This window comes from Nothobranchius furzeri, chromosome 5 (assembly GCF_043380555.1).
Source record: "Nothobranchius furzeri strain GRZ-AD chromosome 5, NfurGRZ-RIMD1, whole genome shotgun sequence".
Taxonomy (NCBI): Eukaryota; Metazoa; Chordata; class Actinopteri; order Cyprinodontiformes; family Nothobranchiidae; genus Nothobranchius; species Nothobranchius furzeri.
Genome location: NC_091745.1, coordinates 3,311,093 through 3,338,778, shown reverse-complemented (window position 1 = coordinate 3,338,778; position 27,686 = coordinate 3,311,093). Strand labels below are relative to the sequence as shown.

At 44.2% G+C, this 27,686-nt stretch overlaps 2 protein-coding genes across 3 annotated transcripts; one reads left to right on the top strand and one right to left on the bottom strand.

The window, feature by feature from the left end:
* Positions 1–7,190: 7,190 nt before the first annotated feature.
* Positions 7,191–22,412, top strand: dnmt1 (DNA (cytosine-5-)-methyltransferase 1). 2 transcript variants are annotated; one of them, XM_015948508.3, is made up of 35 exons: positions 7,191–7,415; positions 7,785–7,821; positions 8,276–8,383; positions 8,479–8,731; positions 8,823–8,895; positions 8,972–9,053; positions 9,135–9,175; positions 9,247–9,301; positions 9,389–9,472; positions 9,545–9,654; positions 10,457–10,575; positions 10,642–10,734; positions 11,616–11,767; positions 11,844–12,031; positions 12,205–12,219; positions 14,456–14,636; positions 14,721–14,818; positions 14,894–15,038; positions 15,123–15,238; positions 15,317–15,518; positions 15,593–15,726; positions 15,822–16,001; positions 17,242–17,466; positions 17,537–17,729; positions 19,727–19,817; positions 19,898–20,026; positions 20,097–20,379; positions 20,473–20,614; positions 20,708–20,874; positions 20,981–21,158; positions 21,237–21,432; positions 21,503–21,666; positions 21,774–21,890; positions 21,969–22,062; positions 22,149–22,412. In XM_015948508.3, exons 1-35 carry the CDS (start codon positions 7,369–7,371, stop codon positions 22,178–22,180), a joined length of 4,524 nt encoding a protein of 1,507 aa, XP_015803994.3. In that variant the 5' UTR covers positions 7,191–7,368; the 3' UTR covers positions 22,181–22,412. The 2 variants fall into 2 exon arrangements, with proteins under 2 accessions (XP_015803994.3, XP_015803995.3); XM_015948509.3 differs by lacking the exon at positions 12,205–12,219.
* A 2,304-nt stretch (positions 22,413–24,716) lies between these two features.
* Positions 24,717–27,646, bottom strand: eif3g (eukaryotic translation initiation factor 3, subunit G). The gene is made up of 10 exons (XM_015948506.3): positions 27,543–27,646; positions 27,407–27,453; positions 26,399–26,487; positions 26,250–26,309; positions 26,070–26,174; positions 25,587–25,782; positions 25,392–25,502; positions 25,146–25,282; positions 24,889–24,995; positions 24,717–24,813 (listed from the first exon to the last, which is right to left on the bottom strand). The coding sequence occupies exons 1-10, from the start codon at positions 27,563–27,565 to the stop codon at positions 24,798–24,800; spliced, it is 891 nt and encodes a 296-aa protein (XP_015803992.1). The 5' UTR covers positions 27,566–27,646; the 3' UTR covers positions 24,717–24,797.
* Between the last annotated feature and the right edge of the window lie 40 nt (positions 27,647–27,686).

Genomic DNA, 27,686 nt, shown 5'->3' with positions numbered 1-27,686 from the left:
TGTAGCACGCTGCCTGTGTTAAATTGGTACAATCCTAAACACTAATTGAGGTACATAAACATTTTGTTAACAGCATTCCATTTTTGTAAAATAAATTAAATATTGGGAAAAGAGCGTGTTTATGGTTGATTTTAAGCTTTGGCTAAAAAGGGTGCAGCTGTATCTCCTCTGCAGGTTCAGAGATGTCCTGTTTTGTACTGAGCTCTGCTAAGTACTTATAGGAAAAGCAAAACAGCATTAAATCCAAACTTGCTCTGACAAGGTCAGGGAAACACTGGCTTCAACATGAAAGCTTGAAATTGAGCATGCAGATTACATATGGGTATTAATCATGGCTTTCTTGCCAAATAAAAATGATTCCTTTGCTTGAAGGCTACAGCAAGACTGGGCAATGGAGGGAAGTTGGGCAAAGAGACACGAGGGTGAAACCAGGGTGTGGTGAAGAAAGCTGCCTGTTTGGGAGATTTGTCAAGAGGGATAGAAAAATGCCCCCTAGAGGCATTTTTAGGTGGTGGAGAAACTTTGGTTGTAGGGGGACTGCTTTATAGTGGCCTTGAGAGAGTTGGGCCTGCTTCCTGTCAGACGTCCAGAATTCCTAGGTGGGAACATCAGCTGAAGAAGTCCCAGGAGGCTGTGCTGTTGGGAATGCTGCCAAGTCCTTCCAGTGCCCTCTGTGATATTACACTCATGGATCTATATAAGTGAGCTTTTACACACACACACACATCAAGAAGACTCAGAATTTATCACGTATAAAAGGAAAGTTAAAGAATTTTGCAACAAATTTCAATATTGACATGGGGTGTTTAAGTAATCCCCCATAAAAATGTAACTCATAGACGCACAACTGCTAAATAAGGTAAATGTGAATATAGGAGGTTTGAATGACCTTCAAAGGGCTGTTTTACTTCACCGCTACTTTAAATGTTCACAAGGATCTCTGAGTATTTGGAAACCAGTTATACTGAAATTAGGTCTGGAACAACATAAGAAAATAGAAGCTTTTAATGTATAATCTAACATAATGAGGGGAAATAAAGCTTCTCACTTCATGCTAGTGATAAAATGGTGCCATCTTGTGGCCAAATGAGCAAAATGTAAAGAACTGTTATCTGTGTGCTGTACATCTCTGGTTCCCAACTCAACCTAGGGTCCAGGATTCCCCAGAGGGTCTCCACAAGATTGCAGGAGGTACACACAACCCTGTCTGTGCTGATGTTGTTGGGTTACAATGATTATATTTGTAAAAATTCCATTTTTAAAATCCCAACACAATCAAAAGTATAATCAAAAGCATGCGTACGAGTTACAGCACCGCATGTCCGCATAGAGTTTGTAATTAATCATTTTTGATGTGTGTTTGTGGGTAGGAGATGGGGTTGGGGGGGTCCTGCTTGTTTTTGACACAGGTAAGGGGGTCCTCGTGGAAAAGGGGTGGGGACCACTGCTGTAAATGCAATGTTTGCCTCCTTACAGATTTCAGAGCAGCAAGGACAAAAGTTCAAATGACCAAAAAGAACACAGAGATCCACCTCACAAGCTAGCTGTCAGGGTGGCACTGGTCTACCCTGGACCCTCCCTAAATCTGTACCTGTGGCGGCCTGTGTAGACACTGTTGCTGTTTTATTGTCTAATGGTGGGGATCGATGCTCTATGTTTGATGATCCCTAGACTTTTGGAGCAATATTCTGTGACAATATGGGGACTTTTTGAAATCTTTCTTTCTGGATTATATTTAAAAGTACAATAAATAAAAACTTTCAAGCAAAATAATCACAAAACAGTCTAATGTCTCAATCATGATGGAAGGAAGGTTCCAACGTGATTGTATTAAGTCCTGAAACAGATTTCCTTCTCAGCTGGCTGGGCGGAGGCCAGTTTTTCTCCTTTTCAAAAAGCCAAAGAGGGACATAGTCATTGTTTACAATCTGTGAGCCCACAAGGTCGCTAAGTCTGTGCCGGCAAATGCTACTCACAGTAGCAGCTGCGCTGGTATTTGGCCAGGCCAGCAAAAAGCAGAAGTGAACCAAAGCCAGTAAAAGTAGCAGCCCAGAAGTCCTTGTACCCGTAAGAAGCCACAGCTTCATTTGTGTTTATCTCAAGCCCCCATAGTTCTGCAGCAGATATGAAGCCAAAATAGAAGTGGCAAAAACTGCAGTTCCACCCTCATCCGCTAGGGTCTGGCAGCAGAAGTGAGCAGATCTTCATTGACTCCCATGTTAAAAATGCCCATTTCACAGCAAAAATAAACATGTTTACAGCCTGGCTCAAAAAACCATTTAAGCCATTTCGACTCGCTGAACTTTCATCAACTCAACTCAAAGCTTTATTTATAAAGCGCCTTCCGTGACCCTATCAGGGAGCCCAAGGCGCTGTTCACAGTGCATAAGAAATGTAAATCACAATGAATAAACTGATAATAAAAGCAATTAAAATAGTGCAAAGAGGGTTAAAGCATTGAAGTAGAAACAAATGGATGAAACAAGGGATAAAGTGACCAATAAAAACAGGAAATAAAATCAACATAAAAGAGGGCCAACCTCAAACACATTCAGGGAACGCCAAGCAGAAGAAGTGGGTTTTCAGGAGACTCAAAAACCGGCAGAGATGGGGACAGCGTAACTGAGGGTGGCAACTGGTTCCAGAGTGACGGAGCCACTCTGGAAATAAGCGCGTTCTTGGTATCAAAATGTGTCTTTGAAAATCATGGACATCATGTGTGAAATCCATGGCACAAAACAAGCGGAGTTAGAAAATAGCGTTTTTAGTCCCGTTGACTTGCATTCATTTTTTTGTTCTTCCGGAGACCCGTGGTGCGGAAGTGACTTAGGCTTCGTATGGACACGAATTGACCAGTATATATGTCGATGGTTTTACTCTAATAACTGTCATGGTCTGCGTCAGCCCCCTTCCTTTATGTGCCTCCTGGTGTCCTCCATCCCTCTCTAGATTCCCTCTTGTGTCCCTTTGTTCCCCCAGCTCCCCTTGTGCTCTCTTAGCGCCCTCATGTGTCCTTGTCTGCATCCCTGTTATGTGTCTTATGTTGTAGCCCTTTGGCGCCCTCTTGTGTCCTTTTTCTGTGTCAGTTTCTGTGTGTCAGTCTAGTGTCTGATGTTATCTTTTACTGTTTCCTCCCAGGTCAGCTCCAGCCTCGTTGTCCCCAGCTCAGTGTGTGTGTATGTACCATGTCCTCCTCCAGCTAGTTTGTGTGAGTCCTTCCCTCTGTCTTTAGGAAATTGTTGTTTAGTTTTGTGTTAAGGTATTTGCCATCCTCTGATTCTGTTTTCCCCATTGAGTTGATTAGTGTCACCTGCCTTCCCTCCAGCAGCTCACCCCACACACCTGCTTCCTGTTTCCCTGATTGCTCCTCCCAGTGTATTTAAGCCCTGTCTGTCTCTGTGTTCTTGTCGGTCCATTGTTGCTTGTCAGCGTTATTAGTCCTGTCAGTCTGCTCGTTCCTCTGGTGTTTTTTGACTCCCTGGATTCTTGGATTTTGGCTCCCTCCCTGTTCTTGGATTTATTCTTTATTTTGGACACATCCTACAATAAAAGGATTTTCTTTATTTCAATTCCTGCCTCGTGTCATCCTGGGTTTTGCAATTTGGGTCCTACTCTCCTAAAAATGACAATATCGTGTAAAGGAGGCTAGAGGCTAACACTGAGCTAACACTGTTACGGTGAATTAGAAACAAATAGTCAGCTCTAAGAATATCTCCAGCTACATCTTCAGTTAAAAACTATTACAGTGAAACGTATTTATTGAATTACAAACTTACTGTCCATAACATGTATTCATTGTTATCTAGAGTATTCTGGTGTTGATCCGTATGTCGTGGCTTGAGGTGTGGCTCCTGGGAGCGGGCCAGTTGGAGATCATCACCTCACCATGGCCACGGTTTAAAAGGAAGATGGAGACACCGACACAATGCCAGATGATTACTCGCCTTGGATAGATCTCGCCAGCTTAGAACATCGTTATAGACCGTTTGTTGCCTGTTGTGTTTTGTGTTCTGACCTGCCGTCTCCTCTACTATACAAACTAGCCTCGTCACCACCTCCACACCATACTCCCACAGGACCATCTGAGCCGCGTCTCCTTCTTCTCCCTAACTGACCCGCTCTCACTTCTCACCTCTCCCATCTTGGACTTGCTCCCTCGGCCTGCAACTCTCCCCCGAGACTCCCGGCTTCCCGTCACAGTAAGACCACACCACCTCCGCACCTCCTCTTCCCCTGTCCGAAAACCGTTCCCTAACCCTGTCTCCTGTCTTACAGTCTCGGGCCTGGACTTCAGTTTACTCACCACCGTCTGTGGTGCACCCTGAGTTTTATCATTTTTTCTAATAAATATTGTTTATTCTCTTGACTTGCCCTCCTGATTCTGCATGTCTTGGGTTAGAAAACTCTCTCAGAACATGCAGTATTGCAGTTTTTTAACTACAACTGTTTTAGTGTGGTCCAGATGCTAAAAATGCATAAATCTGGCTTTATTGAAGTTTCACAAATCAGAAAACAGTTTCACAAATCCCAGTGGTGGTTTTAATTGTTCTGCTAGTAGTGCAGACTAACCTAGTCCAGGTTTGAAGAGTGTAGGTGTTTTGCACAGGACCAGTTCCAATGAAGTGTAGATGCTAAAAAATGCATACATCTGGCTTTTTGAAGTTTCACAAATCAGAAAAAGGTTTCAGAGATCACAAACTATATTTCACATAACCTGCTATTAGTCTAGAATTATCTAGTACAGGTTTGAAGAGTGTGGGTGTTGTAGTTTTTGAGCTAGAGCATAACTATTCTGTCCTCTTTAGCAACAAACCAGTTTCTGTTAGTTTTACAAAATAACTTGTAAAACGTCAAATATGAGCTTGTAATGAATCTTGTTGCATTTTATCACACTGTTAGACTGACTTTATATCTGTTGGCTCAAAGCATTAAGGTTATCTTATTACTTAATTATTAGGCCATCTTATGTCTTCACTTTAATAGGTTTAGGCTGTTTACAAGAGCAAATCTCTCATCATCTGATGTGTCTCATTTAATTGAAATTTAATTCAAAGCTGATTATGATTTTTTTCCCCAGCATTTTCATTATTCTAGAATAGAAACAGACAAGTAGCAAACAGCTGGGCAGTTTCATACCCAGGTAAGGCACACACATGTTTATCCTATAATAATGTTAATAAGATAACCTCAATGCTTGAGAGCCAACAGTGTGATAAATATATTTATTAATAACTCACACTTTACATTTTTCAGTTAAAAAAGCATAAAAATACTTAGCAAAACAGAACAGAATGGGATAAGTTCGCATTTTCTTTACAAAACTCTTTAGGATTTGGGAGTCTGCACTTAGTAGGGAAGGGAAGACGGTTTTCTTCTAATGAAATAGCCAAGCCCCCACAATGCGGGTGAAAAATAGAGGCCAACGTGGAAGTGACAAAAATTGCAGTTCCACCCTCATCCACTAGGGGCTGGTGTCAGAAGCAAGCAAATCCTCATTGACTCCCATGTTAAAAATACCAATTTCACAGCAGAAATAAACATGTTTACAGCCTGGTACCAGAACATGTTTTTTGTTTAAATGATCTAGTTTACACTCATGACAACTCTGGGGGGGGGGGGATTTTTTTTTCTCACTCTTCTGTTTAAGTGTATTAAAAGCCTAAAATTCTGTATAATTAATGAGCATCAGACCCACGTGACCACAGAGCTAGCTCCGTGGAAAGGCCTCAGTAGAGCCTCGGTCTGGCTTGGAAACTGCTCCGGGATTTTGAGTCTCTGTGTTTGTGTATTTTTTTTCGGATATTTTTTGTGCAATTGTTGGACAAAATGACTTGCTGTGGCATTAATTGCACTAATAGAGCATCCAAGGAGTCTCCACTTCATTTTTTTCGGTAAGTAAAATTATATTCATGTATTTTAGGTCACTGCCGAGCTGAGCTTAGATTTTAACATGTACTGTTTAACCATGAAATTTAAATGTAATAGGGTAAACCCCAGTGCATTTAACATAATGCTGGACTTTAGAAAATGGGTTGAAATATAACATGTTGGTGGAGCTGGGTTCCGACTATCGGCTTGTGGAGCTCTCGGGAGACCTGTTTTCCACCCGGTTCTCCCCTCCCCGCAGCTCGGCGCATCTCTGTCTGATCGCGGCTCCTGACTGCTATGCGGGCTGCCGGCTTGTGGAGCTCTGGGATGGAAACCTTTCCACCCGGTTCTCCCCAGTGGCAGCTCTGTGCATCTCAGATCGCAGCAGCGCTTGTCTGCTGTGCGGCTGCCGGCTTGTGGAGCTCTCGGGAGACCTCTGTGTTCCACCCGGTTTTACCCAGCGGTCAGCCCGGCGTATCTCTGACTCAGAAGCTCTGGTGTTGTGCACAGTTAACTCCGGTTGTAGCTAGGTTGCTACCTCTGTTAGCTTAGCTCCCACCTCCGCGTTAGCTTTGGGTTAACTTGTAGCTAGTTAGACCGGGTGTCGTCAGTAGATCCCAGCCTTACAGCCCCACCCTCAGCGCCACCTCTCTTCCCTTTTGTGGAATTGTCTGGGCTTGACGGAACCTGTGACACAGTCAAAATGGTGGTGGTGGCCACCTCCCATTTATCTTCAAAAACGTGTTATTGGAGCATATGGAAACCCAATGTCCAATATTTATATGTCGATGGAAATAGCCAATCGTAGTAGAGCCCTTCTTGCTAATCAGAGGCGAGAAAGGAGCCATCTTCTTTGACATCCTATGATATCACATGACACGCCCTGGACACATACATGTTTGACAGCTATCCTAGTAACAATCTAATATATAAATTACAGTTAGAGGCTTATTGGTTTCAAACAGATGTCGGATACAGCTAGTTACATCAAAACGGTGTCATGCCTCCTGCAGCTTAAACTCAGCGGCAATAATATGTCTTGCTGTTTTTGCTCATTATTAAACACTTCCGCCTGGTCAATGGACTCTAACATGTGTGAAACAATAGGGGAAGATCCGGTTGATTTATCAAGAACCAAAAAACGTAAACATTTTGAATAATATCAAACTAATGCCCTAAACATGCTTAAAAATCGTTTTATTGTTATAAAATGTGTTTTTGTGTAAAACCATGAATGCAAAGAAGAAATTACAAACGCAGAACGGAAACTGCTTTACCTATAGACTGCCGTAGTGGTACAGTCCACAACACCCGGGTTTCCGCGCGAAAAGACGGCCTGCGCGCGCTCGAACTGCTTGTAGCATCCGCTTGAAGAAGCGCCACTCGACTGGTAGTCATCTCTGAGTATTGCTGCGGCGATTGACGGCGGCCTAACGCGTTGTTTTATATCAGTTTTTATTGCCCGTGTCATCTGCTTCTGCTTTTAGTTAGCTGGTCAACATGCCATCCAGAACGTCCCTGTCTCTGCCAGACGATGTCAGGAAAAGGTTGGTAACCTCGGTGCTAATACAGTCATAATGCAGCCAGTTAGTAAGTCACAACAACGGCGTTCAGAGCGTATGTCTTAAATGCTACTCGTTGTTTCTCATGCTCGTAGTGAGCATCCCCACAACTTTGTTTGCATTAGCCGCTTCAGCTAGCGTTAGCTTGCTGCCTCTTATCAGTCTGGTTAATAGTCCATCGTCAGTAACCTGCTACTAGCATCATTAGCCTGGAAATGGATGAGCAGCGAGGGAGTTTTTGGCGCCACGTAGGAAGTTTTGTTTCCTAACTCTGGTTGCTGTGCTGAACGTTCTGCTACAGTTTCCAGACAACGTGACTCTCCGTAAGCCGCTGTTGTTTTGATGTGTTTGTAGGTTGGAGCTGCTGGATGAGGATGGATGCTCAGAAGAGGCGAGTGAAGTGTGCACCCTCACTACTAGAAAACCCGATCAATAATTACGGGAAATGAAAGTTGCTTTGTATGTGTAAAGATCAATAACTACACTTTATATAGTGGCTCTTAAAGAATGCATCTCTCGTTGGTTTTATTTTAGTTGTGAGATATGAAATGTGTTTGATAGCAAATATAAATAGCAGAGCTTCCAAAAATGTTCATCACTCCCCAAAATGTCATTTGGCACGCATAAAATTCTCATTTCAAATATGACAAAAACGAATCCCTAGGAAATTTTGCCATTGACAAAGAAGATTAAGAAAGTTACTGTCTCACATTTTAATTCACCGACATGTCCTAAATGGTTAATTTTTAATGTCATGAATGCAGATAGTTTCAAAAAATTGTAACTTATAATTTTATAGTTAAATACATTGGCTGTAAGTTTTATGTTGGAAATATTCGTTTCAGGAACAAGTGAAGAAGAAGATCAAGTTGGTGCAGGACTTTCTGCATGATGATGCTCAGGACCAACTGACCAGTCTTGAAGAAAAAATAAAAAAATCAGAGATCTCAAAGGTGGGTAACTTCCAAAAGACACAGATTATTAATGTTCATGTTATTTCCAATAAATCCATTTATGACATGTTGTGTATCTGTTGTACTTTCCTCAGGAGGTTTACATCTCAAAGGTGAAAGCCTTGCTGGGCAAAGAACTTCATCTTGAGAATGGCTCACATGTTGATGGCGTGGAGCGTAACGAAAAGAGAAATGGCCTCTCTAATGGCTCCCATAAAGACGAAGAGGATGGAGATGGTGATGTTTCCATGGATACCCAGGAAGAAGACACGTCATCATCTGTCAAGTCACCAACCACCTCCAAAGGGAAGGGGGGCCGCAGGAGCAAGGGGAGCGCAGACACAAAAAGTCAGTCTGCGACTCGTTTAGTGTTCATCCCGAGTCTCGTTTTTAAAGGCGCAGCATCTGTAGCTCATGGCGAGTCCTTTTGCATTTGTAGAATCACCAGCCAGCAGCAGAGTCACGAGGAACAGTGTGAAGCAGCCAACCATCTTGTCCATGTTTTCTAAAGTGTACGTATGAGTTTTATGCTGTTTGCAGTTTTAACAAATAAGCAGGAATAAAATTAAGACCAGCTCTGTTTTGCAGCCAAAAGCGCAAGTCTGATGAGGTGAACGGAGAACCTGTCAATGAAACAAGTGAACCTAAAAAAGAAGAGGCCGTTGATGAGGTGACATTTCCTCCTCGTGTGCTAATATCGGTGTAGGTTTAGTCCCGGAGATAACGTTTTACATTTGATCGCCTGTTGCAGTCTCGGGAGGAGAAACGCCTGAAAGTGGAGTCGGATGAAAAGTAGGTCATCTCTTGAGTTTCGATGGTCCTGAAGTGGATCTACGTTTTACAACTCTTCCTTTTTTACGCAGACCTGCTGCTGAGGAACCAAAGCCTGAAGTTAACAGGTCTGCGTCAGCAGCTAAGGTAGTGAAGTGGTTCATTCAAACGTTTACGCAGACAAAGGTGATCCGTCAATAGGCTTTGATACAAAGCCCGGTTGTTTTTTTTTAGACTCCGCCCCCCAAATGTCCAGACTGCAGACAATACCTGGATGACTCCGATCTGAAATTCTTCCAAGGAGATCCTGATAATGCGGTCAGTCTTGCTTTCTTAGTAATTTAAGCACTGAGAAGTCGTCGTCTTGACCGGTTTTTTCTGTATCTTCAGCTGGAAGAGCCTGAAATGTTGACGGATGAGCGTTTGTCCCTGTTTGACGCAAACGAGGATGGGTTTGAAAGCTACGATGATCTGCCGCAGCACAAGATCACAAGTTTCAGGTGAGCTTCTCTGTGGGGATTCAGGTGGCTCTTCTTGTTGCTTCTGGTGCCACCGTTACCCCCAAATTCCACTACCTCCGCTCCGACACGAACGCCGCAGCAAAATCGGTCCCGTTGTAGTCAATCAGAGCAATTCCACTACTGCGGCTGTGCTCCTGCAGTGCGGCGCCGTGCGCCGCCCTCTGTTCTGGCGTCCGGCAAAAATAGAATCGATCCTATTTTCGCCGGACGCCGGAGCACCTCCGCAGTAAATGGACAGAAATCACAATCGTCCAACAGGAAAAGGAGCAAGCACACTTTCCGTTTTTCACAATAAATCGATAAACAAAAAGCGTTTCTTGTTTCAAATGCACAGGTTTAACAACTTTTAACAACTATCAGTGGCGGCTGAAGTTTAAATGCACAAAAGTAAGCCATAAATACAGTTTCTATTATCAAAGTAGTCACACTTTGTTGATCCAAACACGGCTGATCTCTCAACACAAATGATGGGCAGATTAAACAGTTCATGCCGATGCTTCTCCCACACAACGGGTGTTTGGATCTAACTTCCGCGTTTATTGCTCGGACTGAATAGCAAGATCTCGAAAATCCCACGCATGCTTGTTTGCCCACCTCAGGTCTCCGCACCGGAGCGGAGCCGTTGTAGAGCGGGTACCAGTAAAAATTGAGTTCGGAAGCGAGCGGCTGCGGAAGGCGGGGGCGGAGCGGAGCGGAGGTAGTGGAATTTGGAGGTTACGCGGCTCTTATCTACAATCGGAACCTGGTTTTGGGTTCACGGTGTTGTTTTTGCGTCCTGCAGTGTGTACGACAAGCACGGCCATCTCTGCCCGTTCGACTCTGGGCTGATTGAGAAGAACGTGGAGCTTTACTTCAGCTGTGTCGTTAAACCCATCTACGACGACAACCCGTGCTTGGACGGTATGATAAACTTCACACAGTGTTGTCTTTTTTTGTCTCTACTTTGACAGCTCTGTTTGTTCTTAGGTGGCGTTTCTGCTAAAAAGCTCGGGCCCATTAACGCCTGGTGGATCACTGGTTTTGATGGAGGTGAAAAGGCTTTGATTGGCTTCACAACATGTGAGTAGTTACCTTTACTCTCATTCTGCTCTGTTCGTTTCATGCGTGTTGCTTCCTAAAAGATTTGTTTACAGGCAAGAATCTGGGGACACAACATGCATCCCAACACGGGGGCGACTTTACGAAATGCTGCAGATATTGAGACTGACTTTAATTGGACACCTAGCAGTCGGACTTTGAATTGCTCCAAACAGAAACTGTGAATGTTTGCATGTAAATGTTCAATAAAAAATGGATACCCTGCTGTTAAAAATGAATTGAGTATCAAAAGACTAAGGCCTAGTCCACACGTAGTCGGGTTTCTTTAAAAACGAATATCCGCCCCTCCAAAAACTTGCATCCACACCACCTCGTTTTAAAAAAAAAAACTGTCCACACGTACCCGGATGAATACGTTGTTAAGGACATGCCAGACCTGTAGGCGGCAGTACTTCCCCCGTTCTTAACCTCGTCCTTCGTCTGTGGTCTTCCGCAAGGAGCAGTAATTCCGCTTGCAAAACCAAACAAGCAAAAAGCGCTTGGACAATTGATAAAGCGAGCGCAGCTCTGAGGGCATCCATGCTGTCGGCTAGTGTAAACACAGGTCGCACACGTGATGTCAGCATTTTTTGTCGCGGAAAGTGACGTTGCGGACCTTAAAACTCCGGTTTTGTCCGTCCACACGCAGACACCCAAAACGGAGAAAACGCAGATCTTCACTTTGGCCGGAGTTTTTAAAAAGATCCGTTTTCGTGTGAAAAAACTCCGTTTTCGTGTGGATGACAGGCCAAAACGTAGAAACATATCTACGTTTTGGCAGATCCCCGGCTACGTGTGGACAGGGCCTTAATATGAGCATCTTTCATCGTCTGGACCTTTCCTTACATCCTGTGTTTCTGCAGCTTTTGCCGACTACATCTTGATGCAGCCCAGCGAGGAGTACGCTCCCATCTTCGCGCTCATGCAGGAGAAAATCTACATGAGCAAGATTGTGATGGAGTTTTTGCAGAAAAATCCCGACGCTACTTATGAGGACCTTCTTAACAGAATAGAGGTGAGAACACCTGAGGTTTAGTGTCATTGCTCCTGAATCCTGCAGAGTGCTGACCGGCCGTCCTTGTTGCCCACAGACAACCGTTCCGCCTGCAGGACTCAACTTTAACTGCTTCACTGAAGACACGCTGCTGCGCCACGCCCAGTTTGTGGTGGAGCAGGTGGAGAGTTACGACGAGGCTGGAGACTCGGACGAGCAGCCCATCATTGTGACGCCCTGCATGAGAGATCTGATCAAACTCGCTGGAGTCACTTTAGGAAAAAGGTACAGCTGTGAGATAAAGCCCCAGATAATTTAGACTTCCAAAATCTTATTTCAGTTCTTACAGCGGTATTAAAATGATATGGATTGTATTTTTGTCATGATTTGTGTGTTTCTGCTCCTGGCTCCCTTTGTCCCTGATGTCTAACGTTCCTTTATAACATCTCCTAATGCAGCATGCTGCTGTACTGGTAGGTTGGCCTTGTTGTGATCTAGGGGTGGGCAATATAAACGATATAAGGTAGATATACAACAGAGCTTTTGGCTATATCGTAATACCGCGATAACACATGACGTCACTAAGATGTGCACCCTGCTGACATTGGGACAACAGAACGGCAGTGACTGCAAGCATGGAGTGGGTGGAGGAGGAGGAGGCCTATATGCCTCAGGTGGCATATTTGCCACATGAGGATATTTAAAAGCATGTCATTTTGACATATATAATCAGAGGGAAAAAATTATCGCAATATATATCGTTACCGCACATGCTTCAGATTATATCGCAATCTAGATTTGAGGCCATATCGCCCAGCCCTAATGTGATCCCATCTTTAGCTTGTCTGTTGGTGTGAAGCATTTCAAAAACGACCTCTGTCCTAAAGTTCATGCTACGATCTCTTTTGTTTTATGCATTTGAACATGCTTTTCTTTGTAGTTTAATTTCTGATGTTTTCTTCATAAAGTGGCGTTCTGCATCGGTAAGGGTTGTGAATCGGATGTTTTATAAGTAACACATTTGTGTGAGAGGTGTCTAGGAATAACTGTGGATGTAGTTGTGCAGTATGGACCGGAAGGCCAATGTCCTCTCAGTTTAATTCTTAAATTAAACGTGTTTAATCTGGTTTTTCCTGGCTCAAATTGAGGCAGAGGTGGTGCCATCCTGACCATGCGCCCGAACATGCATACTCCGTGTATTCGACTGCCTCACTTTTTTAAAGGCCAAATATGTTTTTAAGTGTTTTAATCTAAGCTTCTGTTGGTTAATAGAATATTTCATTTGACAACGTTTCAAGTGAAACAAAACTGGTTTGCTGCTAAAAAAAATATGAAAGAAAACAACAAAATTATCAGGCGGAAATAACAGACTCTTATTATGAAAGGCTCAATAATGAGCATTAGATTGCTGTTTAGTTCCCTTTTCCCCATCTGATATTTATAGTTAAAATATTTGACCTACATTTCAGTAGCATTGTAGGTTTGTATTAATAACACTCATCTTAGTCAAAATAACATAAATATATCCAGTAAAATGGAATGCATTTCATTAACATGCATTTGTATTGGAAATGGTAAAAACATTTAATTTCTGCTGCCAACAATGTAATGGTGGCACGTCTATTGTGTACGGGTTGGCAATAATCCAGTTTAAATTATGTTCAAAGATAGAAGCGTCTGTGAATTATGTACCACAACGGCTTGCCGTACCTCCTGCTCCTGTGTGACTTGTATCTGCAGCGGTTCTGACCCGTAGCGCTGCTGGATGCAGAATAAACAGGATGGTGGGGACTTTTCATCCGCTTGTAGAGTTTAGTCTTTCCTAGTTTTATATCATCATATACTTTTCTGTGCGCCACTTGATCGTGAGACTGCTACCCGTTAGCTTTAGCATTAGCCAATCTGCGTGTAGCTGCACTTTTGATCCCAAACTTTGGACCGGTTCTGCCTTTGTGCCTTTGCTGGTTCCTGTATTTTCCTCCCCTGCATCCAGATTACCACACTGTGCGCCAGTAAAAAGCATTTTTCTTACACGTAACTTACCTTTGTTCAATAAAGTTCTGGGAAAATAGTAATCCAAAGTTGTAGCACCAGTGCTTACGTTTAAAAATAGACAAACACGCACAGACAGTTTTTTTTTGTCACACTGTACAGCCCTGCTCTGATATGGAAGAGCCTGGAGGAAAATCAGGACGTCAGTAGCACCAACCATAGATATGTAACTAGCGAGAAAAACTATTTTTGATCTTTCTGCAGCGGTTTGAGTGCTTTTCGGTGCCTCGCTGCTGATAAAGCGCCCGTGTGGTGGTGCAACGCTGCACCTGCAGTTAAAATAACATCCAAATAGCTTCAGGCAGAGTGAAATCAGGCTGGGGCGGCACAAAATTAGCTGGAGGCGGCCGCCACGCAAATTTGAACGCAGGAAAAACCCGTGTTTAATTAAAACCGAACACTTGTGGACGTGGGAGTTTCTTCAAGTGACTCCTTTTGCAGTAATTCTCATAATAAAAACCTTTTTCTCTCGCTGTAGGATGAACTTTTTTTTTTCTTTCCAGTTTTTCATCCCGTCTCTTTTGCTTGCTTGTTGTGTTGCATGGCCTGATGCTGTGGTGTGATGGCGGCCGGCGGCCTCAGAACGCCGTCGCTCCGTGTACACTCGGGGTTTGTGCCGGAGGGATTCCTCTAAACTTGGATTTCTTCTGTTGACAGGCGAGCCGCCAGAAGACAGGCCATCCGTCACCCAACGAAGATAGAGAAGGACAACAAGGGCCCGACAAAAGCCACCACCACCACGCTGGTCTATCAGATCTTTGATGCCTTCTTCTCAGGTCAGATTGAGCAGAACGATAAGGAGGGTGGAGTCAAAAGACAGCGCTGTGGAGTCTGTGAGGTAAACAGGCCTTATAGAAATAACAAACTGATTAGACTTGTTTTTTTGAGGCTATACATTTAAATCCACCATGTTGGCTTCTAGGTGTGCCAGTCTCCTGACTGTGGGAAGTGTGCCGCCTGCAAAGACATGATCAAGTTTGGAGGAAGCGGCAGAAGCAAGCAGGGTTGTAGGCAGAGAAGGTGAGTGTGTTTGTGCGTCTGAAGCTCGTTTCAGACACCCAGGGTTTCTGAACCCGGGTCGTTTCCTGTTGCCAGATGTCCAAACCTTGCTGTGAAGGAGGCGGAGGATGATGAGAATATTGAAGAAGACGTTCCAGAAGAGAAGCTCAAAAAGGCTCCCAACACTAAGAGGAAGAAGCAGACCCAGTCCAAACTGGCGTGGATCGAAGAGCCCGTTCAGGTCAGGCGAGGCAGCAGATTTTCTGTCTGCATCAGAAGGCGTGAGCATCACCTGTACTGATTCATGATCGCTGTTGCCCATCAGACTGTGGGGAAGAAGCAGTTCTACAAGAAGGTCTCTGTGAATGACGAGGTTCTGGAAGTGGGAGACTGTGTTTCAGTTTCTTCTGATGATCCATCCTTTCCTCTTTACCTGGCAAGGTAAAAAAAAAAAAAATCAGTTTTTTAACATTTCATTCAGAGAGGAACTGGGATATCGAACGAGGTTCTCCTTCTCAGGATCACGTCACTGTGGGAGGACAACAATGGGAAGATGTTCCACGCCCACTGGTTCCTTCGCGGGATTCACACGGTGCTCGGAGAGTCCTCCGATCCACTGGAGCTGGTCGTCGTGGACGAGTGTGAGGACATGCTGCTCAACTACGTCCAGGGAAAAGTCAGCGTCACGTATAAGGCCCCGTCTAACAACTGGTCTATGGAGGTGTGTTTGTGACTGTGGACATGTGGATCTTATTGTTTACAGGGTTTTAACGTTATCCACTTGCTGGGTTTTAGGGAGGGGTGGACGTTGACCTCAAGGTGATCGAGGACGATGGAAAGAGTTTCTTCTACCAGTTCTGGTATGATGTCAACTTTGCTCGATTTGAGACTCCCCCGGAGACCCTTCCATCAGAAGAGTGCCGGTTCAGGTAAACACGAGTCCTGTGATGTTTGAGATAACAGATTTGCACGATCGGTGAGGAAGTACAGAGTGATGTTTCTTTGTTTTTCTGTGTTCTTGAAGTTTCTGTGGCAGCTGCACTCGTACTAAAGAGAGGGAAGAGCAGGAGATCCCTCGTCCATCTGAACCCCTGGAGAACGAAGATAGCGACACCAAAGCTCTTTATGGTTTAGTCTGCTTCAAGAGAGAGCAGTTCAGGGTGGGAGATGGTGTCTACCTGCCTCCTGACGCCTTCCATTTCAGGTGAGCGTACGTAGAGCCAAGCTTTAACTTTATCGATCCCTCTGGAACGGTTCGGTTCTCCGTCAGTAACGCATCTAACAGCAACTCAAAGGAATGGGGCATAATACATATGACTGTATTTTGAAGTGTTGTATGACTAGGGATGGGTACCTTTGACATTTGAATCGATCCGGTACTAATTCCCGGTACCTACGAATCGATACCGGTACTTAACGGTACCAATTTTCGATACTTTTGAGTGTTTTATTACTTTAATTCTCTTTTATAATTAAATATATATTTTTCTCAATATATAACCATATTTGATAAATATAACGATAAATAACATTCAACTGTTTGTATTTTAACATCGTCCTTGTAGTTTTATAAGCTGATAATTAAACTGAAGCAAACATCTTTACTGTGAACTAAATTTACTGTGTATCTTCATTCCTTTTGCCGTCCTTTTTCTTTTCATTTTTCCTACTGGGAAGCTAGAATTTCCGAGGAGAAAGCGAACGCACCATTAGCTGATAACAATGGTGGCAATGGAAGCTAACATATCAAGCTAACGTTACCTTAAACAGTTTATTTAGCTGCTGGAGCAGATTAAAACGATGATGCCTCACACTTAGATCGTTGTCGCTGGTTTCATCTTCACCCAATCACCCGTCGCATTTAGTAAAGTGAAGCCAATCTTTAGAGCACGTTCATGTTCTTCTAGTCTGAAATTCGGAGTTCCGAGGAGAAAGCGAACGCTCCATTAGCGAAACGGAAGCTAACATATCAAGCTAACGTTATCTTAAACAGTTTATTTACCTACCGGAGCAGATTAAGATGAGGATGTCTCACTTAGATCGTTGTCGCTGGTTTCATCATCACCCAGTTACCCATCACATTTAGTGAAGTGGGCCCAAGCTTTAGCGTGCGTTCTTTCTACCATGCTGCTCTGTTTACAACTCGCTCGTAGCGAGCGACGACATAACGCTCTTGCGCATGCGCAGCTGTCTTGGCATGTTCTCGTTATGAAGGACGGGTACTGAAACGAGGCACCGTTTGAAACGACGTGAATCGGTACTTGGTCGGTACTGTGGAATTCGGTCGGTACCTTAAAAAGTACCGAATTCGGTACCCATCCCTATGTATGATACTTGTATTGCACATCCTATGAAGACTTGTGTATCGTGTTGAATGTGGAATTGCAGATGAGGACGCTCTGGTGGTGTTCAGGCGCCGTATTAAACCTGCGTTTGGTTTTCAGTGTGAAGCCTGCCAGTCCGCTGAAACGCTCCCACAGGAAAGAGGATGTGGATGAAGATCTGTATCCTGAGTACTACAGGAAATCCTCAGACTACATTAAGGGGTCCAACCTGGATGCTCCAGAGCCGTTCCGTATCGGCCGCATCAAGGAGATCTTCTGTCACCGACGGAGCACCGGGAAGTCCGACACCTCGGATGTCAAACTGAGACTCTACAAGTTCTACAGGTGAATCTACAGGTTGTTTTGTTTCTATTGAAAAGAAGTCCGCCGTGGCTGAGGTTTGTGTCACCAACAGGCCTGAGAACACTCACAAAGGCGTCAAAGCGGGTTACCACACAGACATCAATCAGCTGTACTGGAGCGAAGAGGAGGTGACCGTCAGCGTGTGCGACGTGCTCGGCCGCTGTCAGGTGGAGTACGCTGAAGACCTGAATGAATCCGTCCAGGAGTATTCCAGCGGTGGGCCGGATCGCTTCTATTTCCTCGAGGTAACGTCTGTAATTAGGTTTTACGTCCAGATTCGTCTCAGCTGCTCACGTTGTCTTTGTTAGCTTGTAGTTAAGCTCTTGGACTTGAATTTAAAGAGCAAATTGCAGGTTACGTTTTTTTTTTCTAATTCATATAAAATGCTGTCCAAAAAAATACTATTCAAAAAGCTTATTGTGGATATTTTGTTTTAAAATACATAAACTGTAGTTTTTGGACTAAAAAGTGGCCTTCCTCAGCAGAGCTTCTAAAAACGCTCTTGTTTCTAAACCTGAACCTCTGACGTAACCAAAGGGAGTCAGAAGCTCGGCGCTGCCTCAGCTCAGTGTGGAGAGTAGGTAGCTTTGGGTAGAGGTCATGTGATCCTGTGTGTGTGTGTGTGTGTGTGTGTGTGTGTGTGTGTGTGTTCATGTTGACAAACTAGTGTGTGAAGGCTGTACCAACTCCAGCCTGTCTGGACAGCGAGTCCTCGGGTTTCCAGATAAGAGAAACAGCTCCTCCATCTCCGTGCCTGAGGGTGTTTATGCAGCTGAAAAGACGGACTTCTGTAGCCCGCATTGGTCGGTGCCGGGTCAGGGAGGTCCGTGCTGGGCTCCAGAGACCTGTGGTGGGGTTAAAAAATTAAATGTGGATTTCTGGAGCTCCGATCATCGTCAGAACCGACCACTAGAAGAGACGCGCGGCTCAGTGGGCCAGCTGGTTTCCGGGTTGGAACCGGATCAGAACTGCCGCCTGGACCACCAGGAGAGCGTGTGCGGCTTTTCTAAATACCAGCTCGACTGTCTCGCTCATGTTTGGGTCAAATCCAGCTCACAGAAGCCTGCATGAGCTCCAGAACCGGATCACAGGCGTCTCTCAGCTCAGCGGACCAGCCGAGCAAGCTTTCTGGGTCGGAACCAGATCAGAACCACCGTGGACCTCTAGGGAAGGATCGTGTGCAGCTTTTAAAAATATCAGCTCAACTGGCTCACTGATGTCTGGGTGGGATCCAGCTCACAGAAACCTGCATGAGCTCCAGAACCAGATGACAGGCGTCTCTCCCTCTCTAAGCTAAACTACGATACGTGAACGGATATTGGCGAGTATGAGACCGCTGACAGACGCTCATTAGTATTATTATCATATTAACTGACCGATACTATTTTAATTGTCTGGTACACGATAGTAATCGGTACAATATTGTGATGTTAGCACACGAGTTTAAGCTAACATGATTAACTCACCTGCCCCCCCCCCGCTCCTGCTCCTTAATCTCTCTGCTTTGCCGGTCGTTTCTCCCTCTGGTTGGTCTCTGCTCTCTGGGACGAGCAGCAAACTCATAACTTTATGGTTTTGGTCCATCATGAGTATAATTGTAAACATTTAAAGTCTCCTCTGAGTCAGCGCCGGCATTATAATCTATATTTTTCACTGGATTAAGCTAACAGGACTCTTTCAGATTACGTCACTTGGTTTGGTCAAAAAAATGAACTTTCTCACAAAAATGACTCTTAAAAGCCTAAATAATTTATGTTTGTGTGAAAAAATGTTTAAAACGAGTTTCTGTTATGCTTCTCTAAACATTGGTTCATGGAAGTCTCTAACCTGCAATGTGCTTAGGGATGCAACAACACCACTATTTTTTTCCAAACCGATACGATACCGATACTTTGATCTGAGTACTCGTCGATACCGATTACCAAAACCGATACTTCTACCACACAAAAAATGCAATGATTTGGAATACAGATTTTATTTTCTTCTCTGCTTTCAACAGGAAAAGACTGTGAGGTAGAAAAAAAGTCAAATATATGAATGGAAATCATCACAAAACTTAAATATTAGGTGAACAGAAATGACAAGTTACAGTGAAGCCATTTTCAAGCAACTGCATTGGTATCGGTTAAGTTTTACCGATACCGTTACTGGTATTGGTATCAGTATCGGTGCCGATACCAGTATTGTATCGGTGCATCCCTAAATATGCTCTTTATTGAACTTTATTGATCTGTTCACTCAGGCCTACAATGCTAAATCCAAGAGCTTTGAAGATCCTCCGAACCATGCCCGCTCCTCTGTCCATAAAGGAAAGGGAAAAGGCAAAGGAAAAGGTTGGTTAGAAGAGTTTTACAGGCAGGAAACGGGCATCTGTTTTCTGTTCTTGGCCAACAAAAAAAATCTGCTTTTGTAGGGAAAGGGAAAGGAAAGGCTGCGCAGGAACCGCAAGACCCTCACACAGAACCTCCCAAAGTGCCCAAATATCGCACACTGGATGTGTTCTCCGGCTGTGGAGGACTCTCTGAGGGTTTCCACCAGGCGGGTAAATACTTCTTTGACGCTTTATCAAGCACAGATGTGTCGCCCATGAGTTAACTTCTCGCTCTTCTCAGGCATCTCCGAGACTCTCTGGGCCATAGAGATGTGGGAACCTGCAGCACAGGCCTTCAGGCTCAACAACCCTGGCACCACGGTGTTCACGGAGGACTGTAACGTCTTACTGAAGTTGGTCATGTCGGGGGAGAAGACCAATTCTCTTGGGCAGAAGCTGCCTCAGAAGGGGGATGTTGAGATGCTGTGTGGTGGACCTCCCTGTCAGGGTTTCAGTGGGATGAACCGCTTCAATTCCCGGACTTACTCCAAGTTCAAGAACTCTCTTGTGGTCTCGTATCTGAGGTGTGTGTTGAGACTTTTAAGTTCATGTTTAAGCAGACTTGAGTCTGCTAGGATTTCTGTTTAAATCGGACGTTTTTTTTTTTTTCCTTGCAGCTACTGCGACTACTACAGACCAAAGTTTTTCCTGCTGGAGAACGTGAGGAACTTCGTTTCATTCAAAAGCTCCATGGTTCTGAAGCTGACGTTGCGCTGTCTCGTGCGAATGGGCTACCAGTGCACCTTTGGGGTCCTTCAGGTGGGTCCAGTTGCAGAGGCGGTCTTTAACAGACTATCTGTGTGAAGTGGTGTAGATGAGGTCAGATCAGACTTTTGATGTTGTTCTCCTCAGGCGGGTCAGTACGGCGTCGCCCAGACCCGTCGCAGGGCGATCATCCTGGCTGCTGCCCCAGGAGAGAAGCTGCCCCGTTACCCTGAACCCCTCCACGTGTTTGCTCCCAGAGCCTGCCAGCTGAGCGTGGTGGTGGACGAAAAGAAATATGTCAGCAATGCCACGCGGTGATTTAAAGCGTCGTTTGTTGTGATGATGGTTAATCTGGAACACGTAACCACCTCACGCTGAACAAACGTGGTTTTAGAGTTATTTGTTTCCTCCCTCCCTCAGAGGCAACGGTGGGATCTATAGAACCATCACCGTCCGCGACACCATGTCCGATCTGCCGGAGATTCGTAACGGTGCCGCAGCTTTGGAGATTTCCTACAACGGCGAGCCTCAGTCCTGGTTCCAGAGGCAGATCAGAGGCACGCAGTACCAGCCCATCCTAAGAGACCACATCTGCAAGGTGAGCTGTGGAGTCATTCTGCCATCGTTGTGTTGTGTGAGGGAATTTAGACAAAAATAACAGGATTTCTCTTCTCAGGACATGAGCGCTCTGGTTGAGGCCAGAATGCGCCACATCCCCTTGGCTCCAGGCTCGGACTGGAGAGATCTTCCAAATATTGAGGTTCGGATGAAAGATGGCAACACGACTAAGAAGCTGCGTTACACGCATCACGATAAAAAGAACGGCCGCAGCAGCACTGGTGCACTCAGAGGTGTCTGCACCTGTGCAGGAGGTATGCAGAGCTGTGGAGTATCTGGTAGAGCAGAGCTCCACATCCTCATTTATTCTTCACGTCCTTTCAGGGAAACCTTGCGACCCTCTAGACAGGCAGTTTAACACCCTGATTCCCTGGTGTCTGCCTCACACTGGAAACCGCCACAATCACTGGGCTGGACTTTATGGCAGACTGGAGTGGGATGGCTTCTTCAGCACAACAGTCACCAACCCTGAACCCATGGGAAAACAGGTTAGAGAACTCGCATCAACCCACCAGATGAATCACCTTTTAACATCTGGACCTTTAAAACTGGATCATCTGCCTCTGGATCGTAAATCCACACATTTTAATTCCAGGGTCGTGTTCTGCACGCCGAGCAGCACAGAGTGGTGAGTGTCAGAGAGTGTGCACGCTCTCAGGGATTCCCTGACACCTACCGATTCTTTGGAAACATCCTGGACAAGCACAGACAGGTGAAAGGCCGCTGCATCAAATGTGTCCGTAACACATCAGTTAGCTAAACCTGAATATTAATGTCTTATTTTTCGCAGGTTGGAAATGCTGTTCCTCCTCCTCTCTCCAGAGCCATCGGGCTGGAGATTAAGAAATGTGTCATAGAAAGGATAAAGCAAGAACAGGCAGAAGGTCCCACATCATTATCACCCCCCCCCACGATGGATATGAAGCTCTAAAATAGATCATGGTGTGAAGGTTTGTTCTTTTCTCTGCAGATAACATCAAGCAAGAGAAGATGGAAGCTTGATTGATCTCATTCCCATCCCAGCAGGAATCGACTCTACAAACCCCGATGTCGGGGAAAATTCTTTTAAATATTTTGGCTTTTAACGGTCACAAAGTGGCGCCGAAGCTCCGTGTAGTAACCATTCCATTTTGAATCTTAACTGCTTTTAGTTATGCCATTAAATGTTCAATGTGGGATGAATTGTATGTAGATTTATATGTAATATTTCCAATAAAGGTCTTATAAAATTGTAGTTGACCGAATAAACCGTTTATTTCAGGCCTACGCCGTAGGGCCTCTTAAACAGATGAGTTCTATACGGAGCCACCAACCAGTGGCTGTCTAAGCTTTAGAGTGGTGTATCATGCAGGCTTACAGTTTCTGCACCAACACATCTGGTTCTGTTTTATGGAAAGAAAGTTCTTGGTGCGTTGCTCCACCAAGAGAAGTGTAGACCGTTTGCAGGTCCTTCTCAAAAAGTTAGCATATTGTGATAAAGTTCATTATTTTCTGCAATGCACTGATAAACATTAGACTTTCATATATATTAGATTCATTACACACAACTGAAGTAGTTCAAGCCTTTTGTTGTTTCTAATATTGATGATTTTAGCATACAGCTCATGAAAACCCAAAATTCCTATCTAAAAAAATTAGCATATTTCATCCGACCAATAAAAAAAAAAGTTGTTAATACAAAAAAATTTAACCGTCAACAATTATGTTCAGTTATGCACTCAATACTTGGTCGGGATTCCTTTAGCAGAAATAACTGCTTTAATGCGGCGTGGCATGGAGGCAATTAGTCTGTGGCACTGAGGCCCAGGATGCTTCGATAGCGGCCTTAAGCTCATCCAGAGTGTTGGGTCTGGCGTCTCAACTTTCTCTTCACAGTATCCCACAGATTCTCTACGGGGTTCAGGTCAGGAGAGTTGGCAGGCCAATTGAGCACAGTAATACCATGGTCAGTAAACCATTTACCAGTGGGTTTGGCACTGTGAGCAGGTGCCAGGTCGTGCTGAAAAATGAAATCATCTCCATAAAGCTTTTCAGCAGATGGAAACAAGAGCTCCAAAATCTGCTAGCTAGCTGCATCGACCCTGCCCTTGATAAAACTGTACCAACACCAGCAGCTGACATGGCACCCCAGACCATCACTGACTGTGGGTACTTGCCCCTGGACTTCAGGCATTTCCTCTGCCCGGTCTTCCTCCAGACTCTGGCACCTTGATTTCTGAATGCAAGATTTGCTTTCATCTGAAAAAAGTACTTTGGACCACTGAGCAACAGGCCGGTGCTGCTTCTCTGTAGCCCAGGTCAGGCGCTTCTGCTGCTGTTTCTGGTTCAAAAGTGGCTTGACCTGGGGAATGCAGCACCTGTAGCCCATTTCCTGTACACGCCTGTACACGGTGGCTCTGGGTGTTTCTATTCCAGACTCAGTCCACTGCTTCTGCAGGTCTGGAATCGGTCCTTCTCCACAATCTTCCCCAGGGTCCGGTCACCTCTTCTCGTTGTGCAGCGTTTTCTGCCACACTTTGTTCTTCCCACTGAGGTGCCTTGATACAGCACTCTGGGAACAGCCTACTCGTTCAGAAATGTCTTGTGTCTTAACCTCTTGCTTGAGGGTGTCAATGATGGCCTTCTGGACAGCAGTCAGGTTGGCAGTCTTACGGATTGCGGTTTTGAGTAATTAACCAGGCTGGGTGTTTTTGAATGCCTCAGGAATCTTGCAGGTGTTTAGAATTAATTAGTTCATTCAGATGATTAGGTTAATAGCTCGTTTAGAGAACCTTTTCATGATATGCAAATTTTTTGAGATAGGAATTTTGGGTTTTCATGAGCTGTACGCCCAAATCATCAATATTAGAAACAACAAAAGGCTTGAACTACTTCAGTTGTGTGTAATGAATCTAATATATATGAAAATCTAATGTTTATCAGTACATTACAGAAAATGAACTTTTATCACAATTTGCTAATTTTTTTAGAAGGACCTGTAAATAATACACAACCTCATGTCTTCAAGGTATGGCATTAAAAACCTTGTTTCATCGATGGATGTTAAACAGGCATCTGAAGAACTTGAGAACATGGTGAAGAAGTGAGTCGATCACTAACCCAGGTGTTGGAGCAGGTAAGTGGTGGCAGAGGCTTGCAGCATAGAATAGTCCTGCTTTACAGCATTCACACATCTGGATTATGAGCTTATTTAAGACGCCTACACGTGTAAAGTGAGTTACGCGGTAAACAGATGCATCTTTTTACACAAGGCGTTGCCATTTTGTTTCCTGGCCACAAAATGAAGCATTTGTAAACATCAAATATGCAAGACCATAATGACAACATGCATTACCAATGTGTTTGTCAAGTTTATCATGGCAGATTTTAATGCATTATAAATATTTTGGGGCAGTGATTGTAGTAATTTCTACACACATTGTCCATGACTGACACAGGGACCAACTGTGGGAACCACTGTTCTACAGCAGATGGTAAAACATGACTTCAAAGAACCATCTCTAGGCTCCAGACCTTAGCACAGAGTCAAACAGAGAAGCAGCGACAAATTATCTTTATTTAGGTAACGGCCACATTTCATTAATTCTGGCATCTTTCTGTTAAGATTCTGATGAAGTCCTCAGTTGTTTGATGGTCTGTAACAGAAGTAAATTATGTTAGTGAATATGAAACACTGATCATTTTACTGACAACAGTGATAATTTACTTACTTGGCCCATTCAACATTGAGAATAAGATGATCATATCCAAATCCTGACACTCCTGCTATGGCTCTGGCAGCATCCTCCCTACGGTGGAAACTGATGAAGGCAAATCCCTGCAGAGCAATAAAAAAAAATCTGACTGATGATTCTTGATTTTTTCAGCGTCAATCTCAAATCCTAGATGGTAGATAACAGCAGGTTGCAGAAAAACTGTGAAAGGCCAGCACTTGTAAAGCCCAGTCACCCCTAAGGTGAGCACTAACCTTGGACTGTCCCGTGTTCTTGTCCTTTGCCAGATAGATCCTTGAGATGGAACCAAACGGTCTGAAAAGCTCCTGCAAGTCTGTCTCACGAGTGTCCTCAGACAGGTTGGTCACACGGATGGTAGCGTTGTCATCAGCTGTTAAACGCAATGATTCGTTTTACTGAGACGTTTATTCAACGCTGCATGACCAGATTAAAAATGACCACATATTGCTAATGTAGCACCCATACCAACACAAACTGACCTCTGCGGTTAGGCTGCATAGACTCCCCTCTTCTTGTGCCTCCATCTCTCAGGCTCGGCGGGACATACTTTCCAGTTTTGCTTTGTGCAGGCTGAACAGGCTCTGGCTCAGCTAGGAAAAGCCACAATTACTGTCACACCTTTAGAAACTAGCAGCAGCAGACAAGTGTGGTAATGAGAATGGTGATAATGGTACCAGAACCAGCAGTCTTTTCCTTGTCTCCAGTGGAAAGCCCAAGCTGCTCAGCCAGCTCCTTCTGCATGGGGCCCAGCGTGTCCTTATACGGGCAGCGGGTCGTCCAATGGTCCCCTTTACAAATACGACAAGACACAATCTTCTGCCCTTTGAGCTTGTTCATTGGATCCTCATCTTGGTCTTGGGCATTCAGGTCCTGCAAAAAAAGCAAGATTAGCAACTTTGATAAAACAACTTGATTACAGTAAAAATTACAAATTTGCAGCCATGAACTTCATAAATTCTGAGTCACATTACAGAATGAGAAGATCTAGAGCTGTTGAATGTGGTAATTGTGAACACCAAGCAAGCTGTAAAAAGTAGTGCAAGCAGCATTTTAAACCTGCTGCGAACTATCGATGCTCCATTAGAACATTTCCTAAAGAATGTTCTTGTTCGTTTTTGCGTTCTGAAGGAAAACAGCAACTTGGACATATCCTGTACCTCCTTGCTGGAGATGAAAGTCATGAAGACGTCATCGCTGACAGTGGTGGTTGCAACATTAGGACCCGGTGGGTCAAACTCAGAGTTGCCGAACTTCTTCCAGTTCTGAAATGAGAGTGGTAAATATCAGAAGGCGGTTCATTTATTAACTGCACTGATATGATTTAATAAAACACGGACCTTTCTTCTGGCAACAGCTTTTGAGGCTTTCCTCGTCTCGATCTTGAAGGTCCGCACAATCTAGAGAACCAAAATGTTTCACTTATAATATTTCAGGAGACATTTATTATTTGCCTTTTAAATTTATTGATGCAACATAAACAAAGTACCTTGAACTTTTTACCATCATCATCTATCTTATACTCAGTGATTGTTTTGATGTTTCCTTTGATGGTCTCCTTTGGTGATGGTAATGTGCCTATGGGATCAGAATCATTAGGGTTTTAGTGACATATGTGCGAGAAATCAGATTAGGAAATTGCTGCGGCACTTTGTGCAAAAAAGAACGATTAAAGTAAGAAAACAGCAAATATGGGAAGTAAGAATATAATCAAGATAAAGGTATACAACATTCGCAGATGCACGAAAAACAACCATAAGCTTAACATCCGGGGATACTTTAATAACTTTCAACTAAATGTGAGTTTATCTGGGACTGATCTGAACTGTCAGGATCAGGATGCTCCTGATGTGACGTCACATCTTCGTTTTCACATCAACTGGAACAGTTGACGACTTTAAATGTTTTATGAATATTTAATCAGTCTAGTTTCCGTCAGCATCATTATCTTGACTGTTTTTACACCCCTACGTCACTGTCAGGGGACCACTGCCTCATTATCATAACGCAATTTCTTAAGCCGTTCGTCTCTCAGTCACGCCAACCCATGACTGATTTAAGGGCAGATTCTTATAAAATTTAACAAACTTGCATATTTTAGCTCGTCTTTAATGCTGTTCAACCACGTGGAACTGCAACACCGGCCTCCTTTGTGTAACCGGGTCAGGGGAGCACTGAGTGTTTTTCTTTATATTATTGTCTCTTGTCTCGGGTCCCTACAGCGGCTTTGTGCTTTTAAATAGAAATAGATGGCGTTGCGTGTGTAGTCCCAGGGCCAGCATTGTCGTCGCTCCTCCCTCCCGTGTTTTAGAGTTTTTAGTCTACTTTTTATCCCGACCTGGGTTGTATCTATAAATAAAAATTGTTAAACTTGTGAATAAGCCTCTGCTGTTTTCATCAAGGGTTATTATCACCTACGGTTTTAGGATCTTAAGCATCCAACCCTCTAGGTCACATTTGCCACCGAGCTAGCTAGCGAAGCTAAAATGCTGTTTACCTTCATCTACTTCCTCCTCCACCTGGTCAGCCCAGCTGGGCTTTGAGCTAGAATAGAATCACACAAACTCGTTATTACAACGGTTACACGCATTCAATAAAGACACAAAAACCCTACGTTTCATTTAGACTCTTACTCGTCGTATTCAATCGACGGCATCCTCTCGGCTAGCCTAGCTTCGGAAGAACCAGCGCGAACCGAGCACCGCACTTCCGGAGGTTAAAACTTCGCAATAAAGGCACAACTCGTCAGACTTTTTCAAAATAAGAGCTTATTTTTG